At 44.9% G+C, this 14,266-nt stretch overlaps 1 protein-coding gene across 1 annotated transcript; it reads right to left on the bottom strand.

The window, feature by feature from the left end:
* Window positions 1–1,078: 1,078 nt before the first annotated feature.
* Window positions 1,079–7,999, bottom strand: LOC116356605 (proline-rich protein 36-like). The gene is made up of 2 exons (XM_031802988.1): window positions 7,750–7,999; window positions 1,079–5,661 (listed from the first exon to the last, which is right to left on the bottom strand). Exons 1-2 carry the CDS (start codon window positions 7,838–7,840, stop codon window positions 4,544–4,546), a joined length of 1,209 nt encoding a protein of 402 aa, XP_031658848.1. The 5' UTR covers window positions 7,841–7,999; the 3' UTR covers window positions 1,079–4,543.
* Between the last annotated feature and the right edge of the window lie 6,267 nt (window positions 8,000–14,266).

Genomic DNA, 14,266 nt, shown 5'->3' on the forward strand with positions numbered 1-14,266 from the left:
AAAGTAATATCTACCTCAGAGGTGGATAAGGGGCGGTTGTTGGTCATAGGGGGTTTACTTTTCTGTTGTTAATGTCTATGCTCCTAATAGGGGAGCTGACCGGGTGCAGCTATTTAAGAAGCTTAGACAGGACCTACTGGGGGGACTGTACAACATATTACACACTAGATAGGATAGATCTACAGTCGGGGGTGGTCTTAAACAATATGTTGCAATAGCATGGACTAATAGATGTGTAGAGGGAGGGAGGATCTATACAAGGGGGAAAGTAGTGGAAGGGAGGATTAGTGCAGCAATGCTGGATAGGATCTGTGGCAGTAAGAGAAGCTGTAACAGGGTTATGGACTCCCAGATCTGCCCTTTGTGGCATCTCAGACCATCACATGGTAACAGTTGATTACAGAGCAGGCTGGTTGGAGGAGCTATAGGAGGACGTGCTCATTGTAATGGCTGGAATGGAATCAATGGAATGGTACCAAACACATCAAACATTAAACACATTGTTCTTCTACATCTGCATTGCTTGCTGTTTGCGGTTTTAGGCTGTGTTTCTGTATATGCACTTTGTGACATCTGTAAAAAGGGTTTTATAAATACATTTGGTTTGATTCCATTGATTCCATTCCAGCCATTTACAATGAGCCTGTCCTTCTATAGCTCCTCCCACCCCCCATTTTTTCCCACCTTTATTTAACCAGGTAGGCTAGTTTAGAACAAGTTCTCATTTGCAACTGTGACCTGGCCAAGATTAAGCAAAGCAGTTCGACACATACAACAACACAGAGGTTGAGATACCTACATGTACATACTACCTCAATAAGCCTGACTAACAGGTGTCTGTATATAGCCTTGCTATTCTTTTTTCAAATGTCTTTTTACTGTTGTTTTATTTATTTACTTACCTACACACACACACACACACACACACACACACACACACACACACACACACACACACACACACACACACACACACACACACACACACACACACACACACACACACACACACACACACACCTTTTTTTTCTCGCACCATTGGTTAGAGCCTGTAAGTAAGCATTTCACAGTAAGGTCTACACCTGTTGTATTCGGGGCACACAAATAAACGTTGATTTGATTTGAGATTATTTGTTGAGACTTGGAAAGGGAGGAAAGCTGAGTTTGAGACAATGGTGGAATGTGGTGAAAACAAATAAGGGTGTTTTGCCAGCAGTACTCTGCCGATGGGACAGCTAGGATAAGGTCTACTTGGCAGAGGTTAGAGAAGGATAGTAGAGACATTTCTGCCTTACTGGGCAGCAGAACTCAGTGTCAGAGAGGGAGTTAGGGCTAAGCAGACGCAGATGGGTTCTTTTTTACAGGATCAGGTGAAGGGGGCACTTATTAGAGCACGGATTGCCACCCTGACAGACATGGATGCTTCGAGTGCGTTTTTCTTCAACCTGGAGAGGAAGTCGGCGCAGCAGAAGCAGATGTTCCATCTACGGCGTCACTCGAGTTGTCTGATCTCGAATCCAGCGGAGATGACGAGGGTGACTATTGACTAGAAGTCAGACCTCTACGGAGACTGCAACAATCATCCTCAGTGTGCTCAGCTCTGCAGACGTTGCCTTTGCTTGAGCCAGAGTGCTGGGCTGGATAGTGATCTTTCATTTCAGGAACTAACAGCAGCAGGCCGTGCGCTGAGGGTCGATGGACTAACAGCTGAGTTTTATAAACGTTCCTGTGGTGTACTGGGAGGGACCTCTTGGAGATCTTTCGGGAGTCCTTTGAGAACTCTGTACTACCAATCAGCTGCTAGCGGGAAGTACTGTCTCTACTGCTGAGAAAGGGGGACTTAACTCCATTAAAGAACTGCAGGCGGATGTCGTTGCTCTTCTTGGATTAGAAAATATTGTTCAAGCAAATCGGCTGAAAGGTTGTTTGGACACCATAGTTCACAGGGACCAGGCATACTATATGCCTGGGCAGAAAATCATGGAAAACTTGTTTATTTTGAGAGATGTGATAGACATCAACACAATGTATGATCAGGATCTGATAGATTTTGATAGAGTGTGTCATGTGACTCATATCTATCTGTTTAAAACCATGGAATTGTTGGCCTGGGTAGCGGGTTTAAAATCATAGGTCAAGCTACTGTACTCTGGGGGCTTCTGATATGGTAAAAGTGGGGGGTAGGCTGAGCCGGCCAGTCTCAGTTAGTAGAGGGATTCGGCAGGGGTGTCCACTCTCGGGTCATCTCTACTGTTTAGACATAGAACCACAGCTGTGTAGGCTGAGGGAGAGGCTGCAGAGGTTGTCAGTTCCAAGGGCAGTAGGTGGGGAGACGGCTTATGTTGAGGATGTAACAGTGTTTGTTAAAGGGGAGGGAGATGAAGAAGAGGTTAGCAGGGTTCTAGTGTTTGAGGGGGTGGTATCAACTAAGGTGAACTGAGAGAAGAGTGAGGGTCTGATTACGGGGAGATGGGTCAGAGCAGGATCTCCTAGTCTTCCTGGGGGGCTACAGTGGGTCAGAGCAGGATCTCCTAGTCTTCCTGGGGGGCTACAGTGGCTCATAGCAGGATCTCCTAGTCTTTGTGGGGGGCTACAGTGGGCCAGAGCAGGATCTCCTAGTCTTCCTGGGGGGCTACAGTGGGCCAGAGCAGGATCTCCTAGTCTTCCTTGGGGCCTATAGTGGGTCAGAGCAGGATCTCCTAGTCTTCCTGGGGGGCTATAGTGGGTCAGAGCAGGATCTTATAGTCTTCCTGGGGGACTACAGTGGGCCAGAGCAGGATCTCATGGTCTTCCTGGGGGGCTACAGTGGGCTCGAGTAGGGATGAAGGTCTTAAGGGTGTTCTTGAAGACCTCAGAGTTCCAGGAGAGAAACTGGGAAGATGGAACTATTGGGCCAATAATGTTTTTTTTTTCTCTTGCCAATTCTCTCTCCCTCTCTCTCTCTCTGTCTCTCTCTCTCTCCCTCCCTGTCGGTCTCCCCCCGTCCGTCCCTCTCTGTCAGTCTCCCCCCGCCCGTCCGTCCGTCCGTCCCTCTCTGTCTGTCTGTCTGTCTGTCTCCCTCTCTGTCTGTCTGTCTCTCTCTCTCTCTGTCTGTCTGTCTGTCTGTCTGTCTGTCTGTCTGTCTGTCTGTCTGTCTGTCTGTCTGTCTGTCTGTCTGTCTCTCTCTCTCTCTCTCTCTCTCTCTCTCTCTCTCTCTCTCTCCCTGTCTCTCTCTCTCTCTCCCTCTCTCCCTCTCTCTCTCTCTCTCTCTCTCTCTCTCTCTCTCCCTCTCTCTCTCTCTCTCTCTCTCTCTCCCTGTCGGTCTCCCCCCGTCCGTCCCTCTCTGTCAGTCTCCCCCGTCCGTCCCTCTCTGTCTGTCTGTCTGTCTGTCTGTCTGTCTGTCTGTCTGTCTGTCTGTCTGTCTGTCTGTCTGTCTGTCTGTCTGTCTGTCTGTCTCTCTCTCTATATATATATGTCTCTCTCTCTCTCTCCCTATATGTCTCTCTCTCTCTCCCTATATGTCTCTCTCTCTCTCTCTGTCTGTCTGTGTGTCTCTCTCTCTGTCTCTGTCTGTCTGTCTGTCTCTCTCTCTCTCTCTCTCAATTTCTCTCCTCAGCCTCTCTGTCAGTGAAGTTCGAAAACGTTTGTAGTTACTTCTTACTCCATCTTACTCTGAAATCTGCAGGGTGCAAAGAAAATGTTCAAACAGTAATTTACTGCCAGGCTCCCAAACCAGCAGGTGTCCATTTACACTTCAAATAAATGACAAATTACAGATCACAATCACTAGTAAGGAAAACATGAAAATATGTCACAAAGATTAGTCTCCGATTGACACTCGCCTCTTTCCCTTCCAAAACTCTAGCATCCCAGGGACAATGTGAGGCATGAAGCAATCCCAAAAGGTTAAATAAAGATGAGAAAGGAACATGAGCGAAGCTGGGATGGGTTGTCAAGTGTGTCTTGTGATGTTTTAGCTATTCTAAGATGGTAACCTCAGGCCACCAGCCTCATGGGCAGGGAGTGTTTTCTTGTCAGGTCATGTGGTCACTGGTCAGGAAAAGCTAGTCCACAATCATAGGTTAGGTTTACTTTCTGTAGCTGTGGAATGTAGCTCCCCCTCAACTCAACAAGTGCACGTTTCCTAAAGTCCAAAAGCCAATATGTTTGATATTAATCTCATTGTGTAGTTGCCAACAGTTCAGATGGATCAGCTGCTTCTATAAGTGGAAGCTGCCCTGGCCTCATGAATCAAGTTAAGCCCACTAGCAAGGATAAACAATAGCAAAAGAGAAGCTTGTTATTACGACTTGTTGGACCTGCATGTGAGAGAGGGACTGGACTGGGTTGGCTGCAGTGGTTTTGTGTTAGCTGTTTAGTCCAAATTCTATCTTCTCCAGAGTGTCGCGTTAGAACAAATAAAGAGGTACGATAGTAATATCGTAGAGAGTTTGCGCTAAAAACATTCATTTTTATTTTATTTATGAGTGTCTTGGGCCAATAGGGTGGGTGTTTATAGGGTTTACAGAATTTATAGTGGGCTGTTGCTAAGTGCTACAGTCTGTCACTCTACAGGTTGGAGACTGCAAGATTGGAGACTGTAGGGTTGGAGACTGCATGGTTGGAGATTGCAGGTTTGGAGACTGCAGGGTTGGAGAATGCAGGGGATTGCAGGTGACTGCAGGGTTGGAGAATGCAGGGTTGGAGAATGCAGGGGACTGCAGTGTTGGGGCCTGCAGGGTTGGACACTGCAGGGGACTGCATGGTTGGAGACTGCAGGGGACTGCAGGGTTGGAGACTGCAGGGTTGGAGACTGCAGGGTTGGAGACTGCAGGGGACTGCAGGGTTGGAGACTGCAGGGGACTGCAGGGTTGGAGACTGCAGGGTTGGAGACTGCAGGGGACTGCAGGGTTGGAGACTGCAGGGTTGGAGACTGCAGGGGACTGCATGGTTGGAGACTGCAGGGGACTGCAGGGTTGGAGACTGCAGGGTTGGAGACTGCAGGGTTGGAGACTGCAGGGGACTGCAGGGTTGGAGACTGCAGGGTTGGAGACTGCAGGGGACTGCAGGGTTGGAGACTGCAGGGGACTGCAGGGTTGGAGACTGCAGGGTTGGAGACTGCAGGGGACTGCAGGGTGGAGACTGCAGGGGACTGCAGGGTTGGAGACTGCAGGGGACTGCAGGGGACTGCAGGGTTGGAGACTGCAGGGTTGGAGACTGCAGGGGACTGCAGGGGACTGCAGGGTTGGAGACTGCAGGGTTGGAGACTGCAGGGGACTGCAGGGTTGGAGACTGCAGGGTTGGAGACTGCAGGGGACTGCAGGGTTGGAGACTGCAGGGTTGGAGACTGCAGGGGACTGCAGGGTTGGAGACTGCAGGGGACTGCAGGGTTGGAGACTGCAGGGGACTGCAGGGGACTGCAGGGTTGGAGACTGCAGGGTTGGAGACTGCAGGGTTGGAGACTGCAGGGGACTGCAGGGTTGGAGACTGCAGGGTTGGAGACTGCAGGGGACTGCAGGGTTGGAGACTGCAGGGGACTGCAGGGTTGGAGACTGCAGGGGACTGCAGGGGACTGCAGGGTTGGAGACTGCAGGGTTGGAGACTGCAGGGTTGGAGACTGCAGGGGACTGCAGGGTTGGAGACTGCAGGGTTGGAGACTGCAGGGTTGGAGACTGCAGGGGACTGCAGGCCAGGTGAAATGGAATGGAAAGGGAGTGGGTTTAGAAATGTGTTTGTCAATGATGTGTTTATGTATTGTACCTCAGCCTTCCATCTCCAGGTTTTATAAACAAGATGAGACACTTATTCTGCCGAGGCAAAGTGCTCCCTCAGACTAGGGTCAGATGGTTAACCAGACCCAGATTAAATTTAGTCCTCCTAATTTCAAATGAGATTCTCAATTGTTAATGCTTTCAAGTCCAGGAGTGAATTGAATCAGGGTCTGGGAAACCAGCACCTAAACTGGTTACTCCAATGTAAAATAAAACATAACAAACTCTCCTTAATCTTCTATCCACAGCCTAGACTACACAAGGAGAGCTGGAAGCCTGGCACACAAAGCTACTGTTTACCTAGCAATATTACCCAATCCACATACAGTGACCCTGTAGATGGGGACCAATAACATAGTGTAGCAGTGATTTCAGATAATACCTGAAACACACCAAACTAAGGGAGACATCTTGAAATACAACAGCTGGTTAAAGTCTCGACACATCAACATCCTCCCTCCCTCTCTCCAAGTCAACTGTCCGTTTGAGACCATCAGGGAGCCAGAGGTCAGCTGCGATAAATGTACAGAGACAGAGGCTTGTCCTGGGGCAGAGAGCGGTGAGACTGTGTAGCTCAGTAAGCAGACTAAGACTTTGGCAGTAAGAAGTTACAGGATGTCTCCTCAAAATATGTTCAACTTTGACTCATTCTTCTAACCACAGCACAGTCTCTTCCAAAGGGCTGAGAACGGTACACACACACACACACACACACACACACACACACACACACACACACACACAGTCTGAAAATAAACTAAATGTCTTGCCCTGCTAATCAAACACACTTGTTTACTGTTTAATTGTCCCTGCGTGGGCGTAACAGTTAAAAAATAGAGGGAAAGAGTGAGGGATGAAGAGGAAAAGTGAGGGAGTGAGAGAGAGAACACACTGAGTTACACAGTTTAGATCCTCTTGGATTTATTTGTATACATAACTAATTCTCTCTCTTTCTGTCGCCCTGTTTGTTTTGCACTCATTCTCTCTGTCTTTCACTCACACGTACACCCACACACTCCAACACCAACACACTCCAACTCCGACACACACAGTTATCGGGATTCACATAAGCATCAAATTAACGTAGTGCTTTTGAACTGAAACAGTACACCCACAGAGCTCTCACATCTGCCACACTAAATTATTCTGTTCACAGTCACTGTTCAAAGGGAACAGACAGAAGACAGGCTCAACCAAGACCAAGGCTCTCAGAACAACAACACAGGAGAGAAAAGACAGAGAGAAAGAGGTCTCCTCTCCTCTCTTCTCTGTTCATTCCCACTATATGCTCGCAAGGGTGTCAAACTCTTTCCACGAGGGCAGAGTATGTGGGTTTTTGGCAGCCAGAACTAGACAACTAGACAATCCTGACTGATTAGTGACCTTAATTCCTCAATCAAGTACAAGGGTGGAGCGAAAACCCACAGACTCTCGTCCCTCCATGGAATGAGTTTGACATCCCTGCGAGCATATAGTTGGCATGAACTTAAAACACCCGTACATTTACTATTTCGTCAGTCAGAACCACCCCTATTATTTTGGGTGTGCGTCATCTCGTGCTTTTCACTAGACATTTAAACGTGAGAAATCAAACTTGATCCCTCTCCATAGATACACAGTGAAACTGTAGATGGAGACCAGTAACAAAGTGTAGCAGTGACTTTAGATAATACCTGAAACACACCAAACTAAGGGAGACATCTTGAACTGCAGCAACTTGTTAAAGTCTCGGCACATCAACATCCTCCCTCTCTCTCTCAAAGGCAACTGTCTGTTTGAGACCATCAGGAGCCAGAGGTCAGCTGCGATAAATGTACATAGACAGGTGCTTGTCCTGTCTTGTAACAGAGAGAGGAAATCCCCTGACTGGCCTCTGTTCCTGGTTTTCTCTCTCTTTCTCTCTCTCTCTCTCTCTCTCTCTCTCTCTCTCTCTCTCTCAGTCACTCACTCACTCACTCACACACAGCCCACCCCCCTCTCCACAAACACACTCACTCACCAGTGTTCCCCTCCTGTTGTATTGTTCTGTTGTTGGGTCCTGGCTCCATGTCGGGCTTCACAGGTTGTGTGAGGGTTACAGTAACAGACATGACCTAGCCTAGGGCAGATAGAGAGCTCTGCTACTGTCTCCCTGTACAACATACACTCTGCTATGGTCTCTCTCTCTCACTCAGCTCGCCCCTACTGTCTCTGAGCTGAGCCAAACCAAGGCTGCTGTGTTACATCTGTCTCTCTCACTGCCTCTATGGAGAAAGAGAGAGGGGAGGGAAGGAAAATAAAGAGAGAGAGGGACCAGCAGTCTGCCTTTTCCACAATGTTCTCTCTCACTCTCTGATCTTAAAGATACAGTGTCACTTTTCTTTTGAACATCAAAATGACAGTGATAGTCGGTACTAATGACGTTTGGCATCTCTCTGTGTGTGTGTGTGTGTACTGTATGTGTTGGTGAGAGGGAAAGGGGCAATAGAGCTTTTGGGGAGTCCTTTAACCATTAAGTCCTCTTCTAGAGCAACTGGTTCGGTCCATATAAGATAATACAGAAGTCCCTGAAAGGGGTTTGAGTTTCCCCGAGAGGGGTTTGGGGGTCCCCGAGAGGGATTTGGGTGTCCCTGATAGGGGTTTGGGGGTCCCCGAGAGGGATTTGGGTGTCCCTGAGAGTGGTTTGGGGGTCCCCGTGAGGGGTTTGGGTGTCCCCGAGAGGGGTTTGGGGGTCCCCGAGAGGGATTTGGGTGTCCCTGAGAGTGGTTTGAGTGTCCCCGAGAGAGTTTGAGTTTCCCTCAGATGGTTTTGATTGTCCCTGAGAGGGTTTGAGTGTCCCTGATAGGGGTTTGGGTGTTCCTGATAGGGGTTTGGGTGTCCCTGAGAGGGTTTTGGGTGTCCTTGAGAGGGGTTTGAGTTTCCCTGAGAGGAGTTTGAGTGTCCCTGAGATGGTTTGAGTGTACGGGAGAGGGGTTTGAGCTCCAAACAGACTGGGAGAGGGGTTACCATTCAGTGCTATGTATTTAAAGGTGTACTGTGCAGAAATCGCTTCGCCTTTTCCTAGTTGCTAAAATTCTAATTGTTCACTTAACTTTAGTTTATGTGAACAAAACAAGCAGTCATTGTGTAGAGAACCATTGTACTATATATTTAAACTGCTGAGAAATATATTTTCCAGAACCAAAAATATTTTATTTTCAGCTGTCTGAAGCTGGTGTACAAAACCGAAAGGAAAAGATGCAAAAACTGAATAATGGGAAGCATAGAAATAGCGCACATAGAACATATCTACTGTTTATTAGACTTGCTTTCAATCAGAATGAAAGATCTATAACTCACATTTCTATGTGAATTTGATCGGGTCTTCGAAAAAGTTTGTATGTTGTAGATTTAAGCACTCTCAAATATACACTGAGTATATCATTGAGAAACAATACCTTCCTAATATTGAGTTGCACCCCATGTTGACTCCCACAGTTGTGTCAAGTTGGCTGGTAGTGGATCTCTACTCTGAATAGCTCGTTCCATCTCATCCCACAGATGCTCAATTGGATTGCGATCTGTTGACTGGGCAGGCCACTGCAGTAGGCTGAATTCACTGTCATGTTTGAGGAACCATTTGTGACGGTCCTAGCCTTGTGGCATGGGACATTTTCCTGCTGAAAAAAAAACATTAGCAGATTGATACACTCAGGGGAGCAACATAGGTTTTAGAAGTAGGGGGGACATAACCTGCCGGTGGGTGTGGGGGTCCTTCATCAGAATTTTTGGTGTCATCTAAAGCTCATTTCCAGCATTTCTACTAGGGCTGTCCCTAACTAAAAAACATATTGGTTGACCAAGAGTAGTCTTTTCTTTCGAACAACCGATTGGTGGAAATGTTAAAGCATGTATTTTTCCATATACTGTATAGAAACACCCGATGTGTTTTAATTATGCTCCTGAAGTTGCCAGTGATAGGCTACACCAGTGGTCGGCAAACTTTTCCATTTAGAGTGCCAATTTACCATTTCAACCAATCTGAGTACCAGTTATGATTTTCATATGCACATTTTCGTGGAGAAGTTTCATTTTGTTAGCTCGTCGTTTGAATGAGGAGACCAAGGTGCAGCGTGGTAGGCAAACATCTTACTTTTATAAAACTGAACACCAAAAAAACACCAAAATACAAAACAAACATAAAGTTATGCAGGCTACACAGCAACTATACAAAATCAAGATCCCACAAACTAAGGTGGGAAAATGCTGCCTAAGTATGATCCCCAATCAGAGACAACGATAGACAGCTGCCTCTGATTGGGAACCATACCAGGTCAAACAAAAAAATTGGAAAACTAGATTGCCCACCCTAGTCACACCCTGACCTAACCAAAATAGAGAATTAAAAGGATCTCTAAGGTCAGGGCGTGACACATTTAATTTATAATAATATTTTTTATCTAAAAATCATTATCTGTGGTTAATCTACATTCTAAATCTAACTGAACATTATACAAATCTAAAAGTAACTCATTGCCAACTATGTAAAAATAACCTACATAAATCCAACACATAAAAACATTGCAGCTTGCAGGTAGAAAATATCCTGATAAAATAAACATCCTATAAATCACATTGGCTATGCATGACCTGTCTGCAATGCACTTTAAATATTCAATCAACTATCAATCAACTATCAACTGAGTCACCCGGAACTCACGCTAGCAAACTTGAAACATTGTATAAAATATTCTGTGCCAGTGACCTTGGGACATACACAGCTGTAGGCTATTTGTGCAAGGGATAAGAGGTAATCAGGTATTTTATGATGTTTCCCCTGGAGAAGAGCATTACATTTTTCACTTTCATGCCAGATGGTTATTGAAAGAGAGAGCACTGGAAATATTGTTCAAATGCTTTGAGGAACTATTGTCATTCTAAATTGCATCTAAAAACATACTTTGTTTACTTGCTGTTTGAGGTAAAGAAACATTTGTTTGAGAAGCTCATTAGTGGTGGTGAGTTAAGATAATCATAAATACTATCAGACAACCCCAAATGGGCACATTTCTAGGTCTGCATTTGCACGCAGGCCATGTATACTAGTCCTACTACTATATTCATAATCCGGTGCATGTCCTTACTCAACATTGAGAGGAGCGTTTCAAACAAAAAGACGATTAATAAATTGACAAAACTCCAACATGGAATGAAATAAACAAAAACGTGTTCCTCACGAGTGTAGCATAGGTTGTAAGTTCTGCAAAGCACATGTCCACTTCAACAATGACAACTGTAGGCCTAAATGACTGTAAGAATCATACAGGGCCTAAAAGGAACATCCGCCACCTGCCAAATGAGGGTAGATTTTGGCATTAATTTGCCATTTCAAAAGCCACGTTGGCTGGTCAGGTATGTTAACATTTATAGCAATGTAAATGCTGCAGTAGCTGTTCTGCCGTTTTGTTTCATAGCTGGCAAATTAATCGCACAACGTCAAAGAACCACAAATCCTATAGCATGTTCTACCTCGAGCTACAACCCTGCCTGACTTGGGGCTGTTTTTTTTAGAAGCGCTGTGCACAGGCATAACAGTTGGTCTAATTTACTTGACATGAAAGTCTACTGAAGTGACACTTTGTCCTTGTGTTTCTTGGCTATTTACATTGTTTTCTTTATGCGCTAGGTTGTTTCTCAACTGCTGGGGAAGATAAGGCAGTGCAGCTATTAGACTCTCAATCTCACAATTAAATCAAATCAAATAGTATTAGTCACATGCACGAAAACAACAGTGAAATGCTTACTTACAAGCCCCTAACCAACAATGCAGTTTAAAAAAATTACAGATAAGAATAAGAGATAAAAGTAACAAGTAATTAAAGAGCAGCCTAAAAAATAACAATATATACAGGGGGGTGCCAGTATAGAGTCAATGTGCAGGGGCACCGGTTAGTTGAGGTAATATGTACATGTAGGTAGAGTAATTAAAGTGACTACGCATAGATGACAACAGAGAGTAGCAGTGGAAAATAACCTCTCTTCCCCTTCATTTACACTGATTGAAGTGGATTTAACAAGTGACATCAACAAGGGATCTGTCATATGTCTATGTGATGCGGGTAAGGAGGAGTCAGGCGCAGGACACAGAGATGAGTAATAACCGTTACTTTACTCAAAAACAATATTCCATGAAGGAGACAAATAATTCAGGTCACAAAATGAGACAACTTGACAATAACAAACACGCACAAAACCAAGGTGGAAACCAGAGGGTTAAATAGGGAACAATGATTATGGAAAGGAAACCAGGTGTGTATAATGAAGACAAAACAAATCGAAAATGAAACATGGATCGGTGGTGACTAGAAAACAGGTGACGTCGACCGCCGAATGCCGTCGACCGCCGAACTTCAAAACAACTGCAACCTCTCAATTTACTGTTCATTAAGAAGCAGGAATCAACTTAACTTTCTCTGATTAAATTCACAGTTTTATTTAATCTCCTGTCAAATTGTAACTTCTGCAGAGTGTCGAGGTAGAACGAATAAAGAGGTACCATAATAAATCATGTAGAGTGTGCGCCAAAAACACTAAGAAAAAAGTTTATTTATGAGTGTCTTTCATCTCTGTATTGGGCCAATAGGGTGGGTGTTTATAGGGTTTACAGAATTTATAGTGGGCTGTTGCTAAGTGCTACAGTCTGTCACTCTACAGGTTGGAGACTGCAGGGGACTGCAGGCCAGGTGAAATGGAATGGAAAGGGAGTGGGTTTAGAAATGTGTTTGTCAATGATGTGTTTATGTATTGTACCTCAGCCTTCCATCTCCAGGTTTTATAAACAAGATGAGACACTTATTCTGCCGAGGCAAAGTGCTCCCTCAGACTAGGGTCAGATGGTTAACCAGACCCAGATTAAATTTAGTCCTCCTAATTTCAAATGAGATTCTCAATTGTTAATGCTTTCAAGTCCAGGAGTGAATTGAATCAGGGTCTGGGAAACCAGCACCTAAACTGTTACTCCAATGTAAAATAAAACATAACAAACTCTCCTTAATCTTCTATCCACAGCCTAGACTACACAAGGAGAGCTGGAAGCCTGGCACACAAAGCTACTGTTTACCTAGCAATATTACCCAATCCACATACCTAACCAAACAACTCCCCAACTACCTAACACACACGCGCACGCACACACTCACATGCAATGCACGTGCACGCACACACACACATGTACACGCACACACAGTTCTTCTAAAATACCTCAGATAGAAAACTACTCCCCCATATGTCCTGTAGACAAACACAATTAACTGCCACAGAACTACTGAACACATCTACACCCAGATACGTTATTATCAAACAGGCATCCTGAGAGACAACATTAATAAGACACACACACACACACACTTGGGCAGAGCACAGGCTTGGCCTTTATTCAACACTACAGTACACTACATTGCACTACAGCAAGACTACAAAAACACTACAACACACGACAGTAACACTACAATAACAACACACCACAATATAGCACACTACAGTAACACTACAGTAACACTACAGCACACTACAGTAACACTACAGCACACGACAGTAACACTACAATAACAACACACCACAATATAGCACACTACAGTAACACTACAGCACACTACAGTAACACTACAGCACACGACAGTAACACTACAATAACAACACACCACAATATAGCACACTACAGCACACTACAGTAACACTACAGCACACTACAGTAACACTACAGCACACTACAGTAACACTACAGTAACACTACAGCACACTACAGTAACACTACAGCACACTACAGTAACACTACAGAACACTACAGCACACTACAGTAACACTACAGTAACACTACAGTAACAGTATAGTAACATTACAGTAACACTACAGTAACACTACAGCACACCACAGTAACACTACAGCACACTACAGTAACACTACAGTAACACTACAGTAACAGTATAGTAACACTACAGTAACACTAAAGTAACACTACAGCACACTACAGTAACACTACAGTAACACTACAGTAACAGTATAGTAACACTACAGTAACACTACAGTAACACTACAGCACACTACAGTAACACTACAGCACACTACAGTAACACTACAGTAACACTACAGTAACACTACAGCACACTACAGTAACACTACAGTAACACTAAAGCACACTACAGTAACACTACAGTAACAGTCCAGTAACAGTACAGTATCACTACAGCACACTACAGTAACACTATAGTAACACTACAACACACGACAGTAACACTACAATAACAACACACCACAATATAGCACACTACAGCAAACTACAGTAACAGTCCAGTAACAGTACAGCACAGTACAGTAACAGTACAGTAACACTACAGCACACTACAGCAACAGTACAGTAACAGTACAGCACACTACAGCACACTACAGTAACACTACAGTAACACTACAGTAACAGTACAGTAACCCTACAGTAACAGTACAGTAACAGTACAGTAACACTACAGTAACAGTACAGTAACACTACAGTAACACTACAGTAA

The sequence above is a fragment of the Oncorhynchus kisutch genome, linkage group LG23 (assembly GCF_002021735.2).
Source record: "Oncorhynchus kisutch isolate 150728-3 linkage group LG23, Okis_V2, whole genome shotgun sequence".
Taxonomy (NCBI): Eukaryota; Metazoa; Chordata; class Actinopteri; order Salmoniformes; family Salmonidae; genus Oncorhynchus; species Oncorhynchus kisutch.

Coding starts and splice junctions, on each gene's coding strand:
- LOC116356605 (XM_031802988.1), bottom strand. CDS start 7,840: ATGTCTGTTACTGTAACCCTCACACAACCTGTGAAGCCCGACATGGAG. Junction 5,662..7,749: donor ACAACAGGAGGGGAACACTG/GTGAGTGAGTGT, acceptor CCTGGCCTGCAG/TCCCCTGCAGTCTCCAACCC.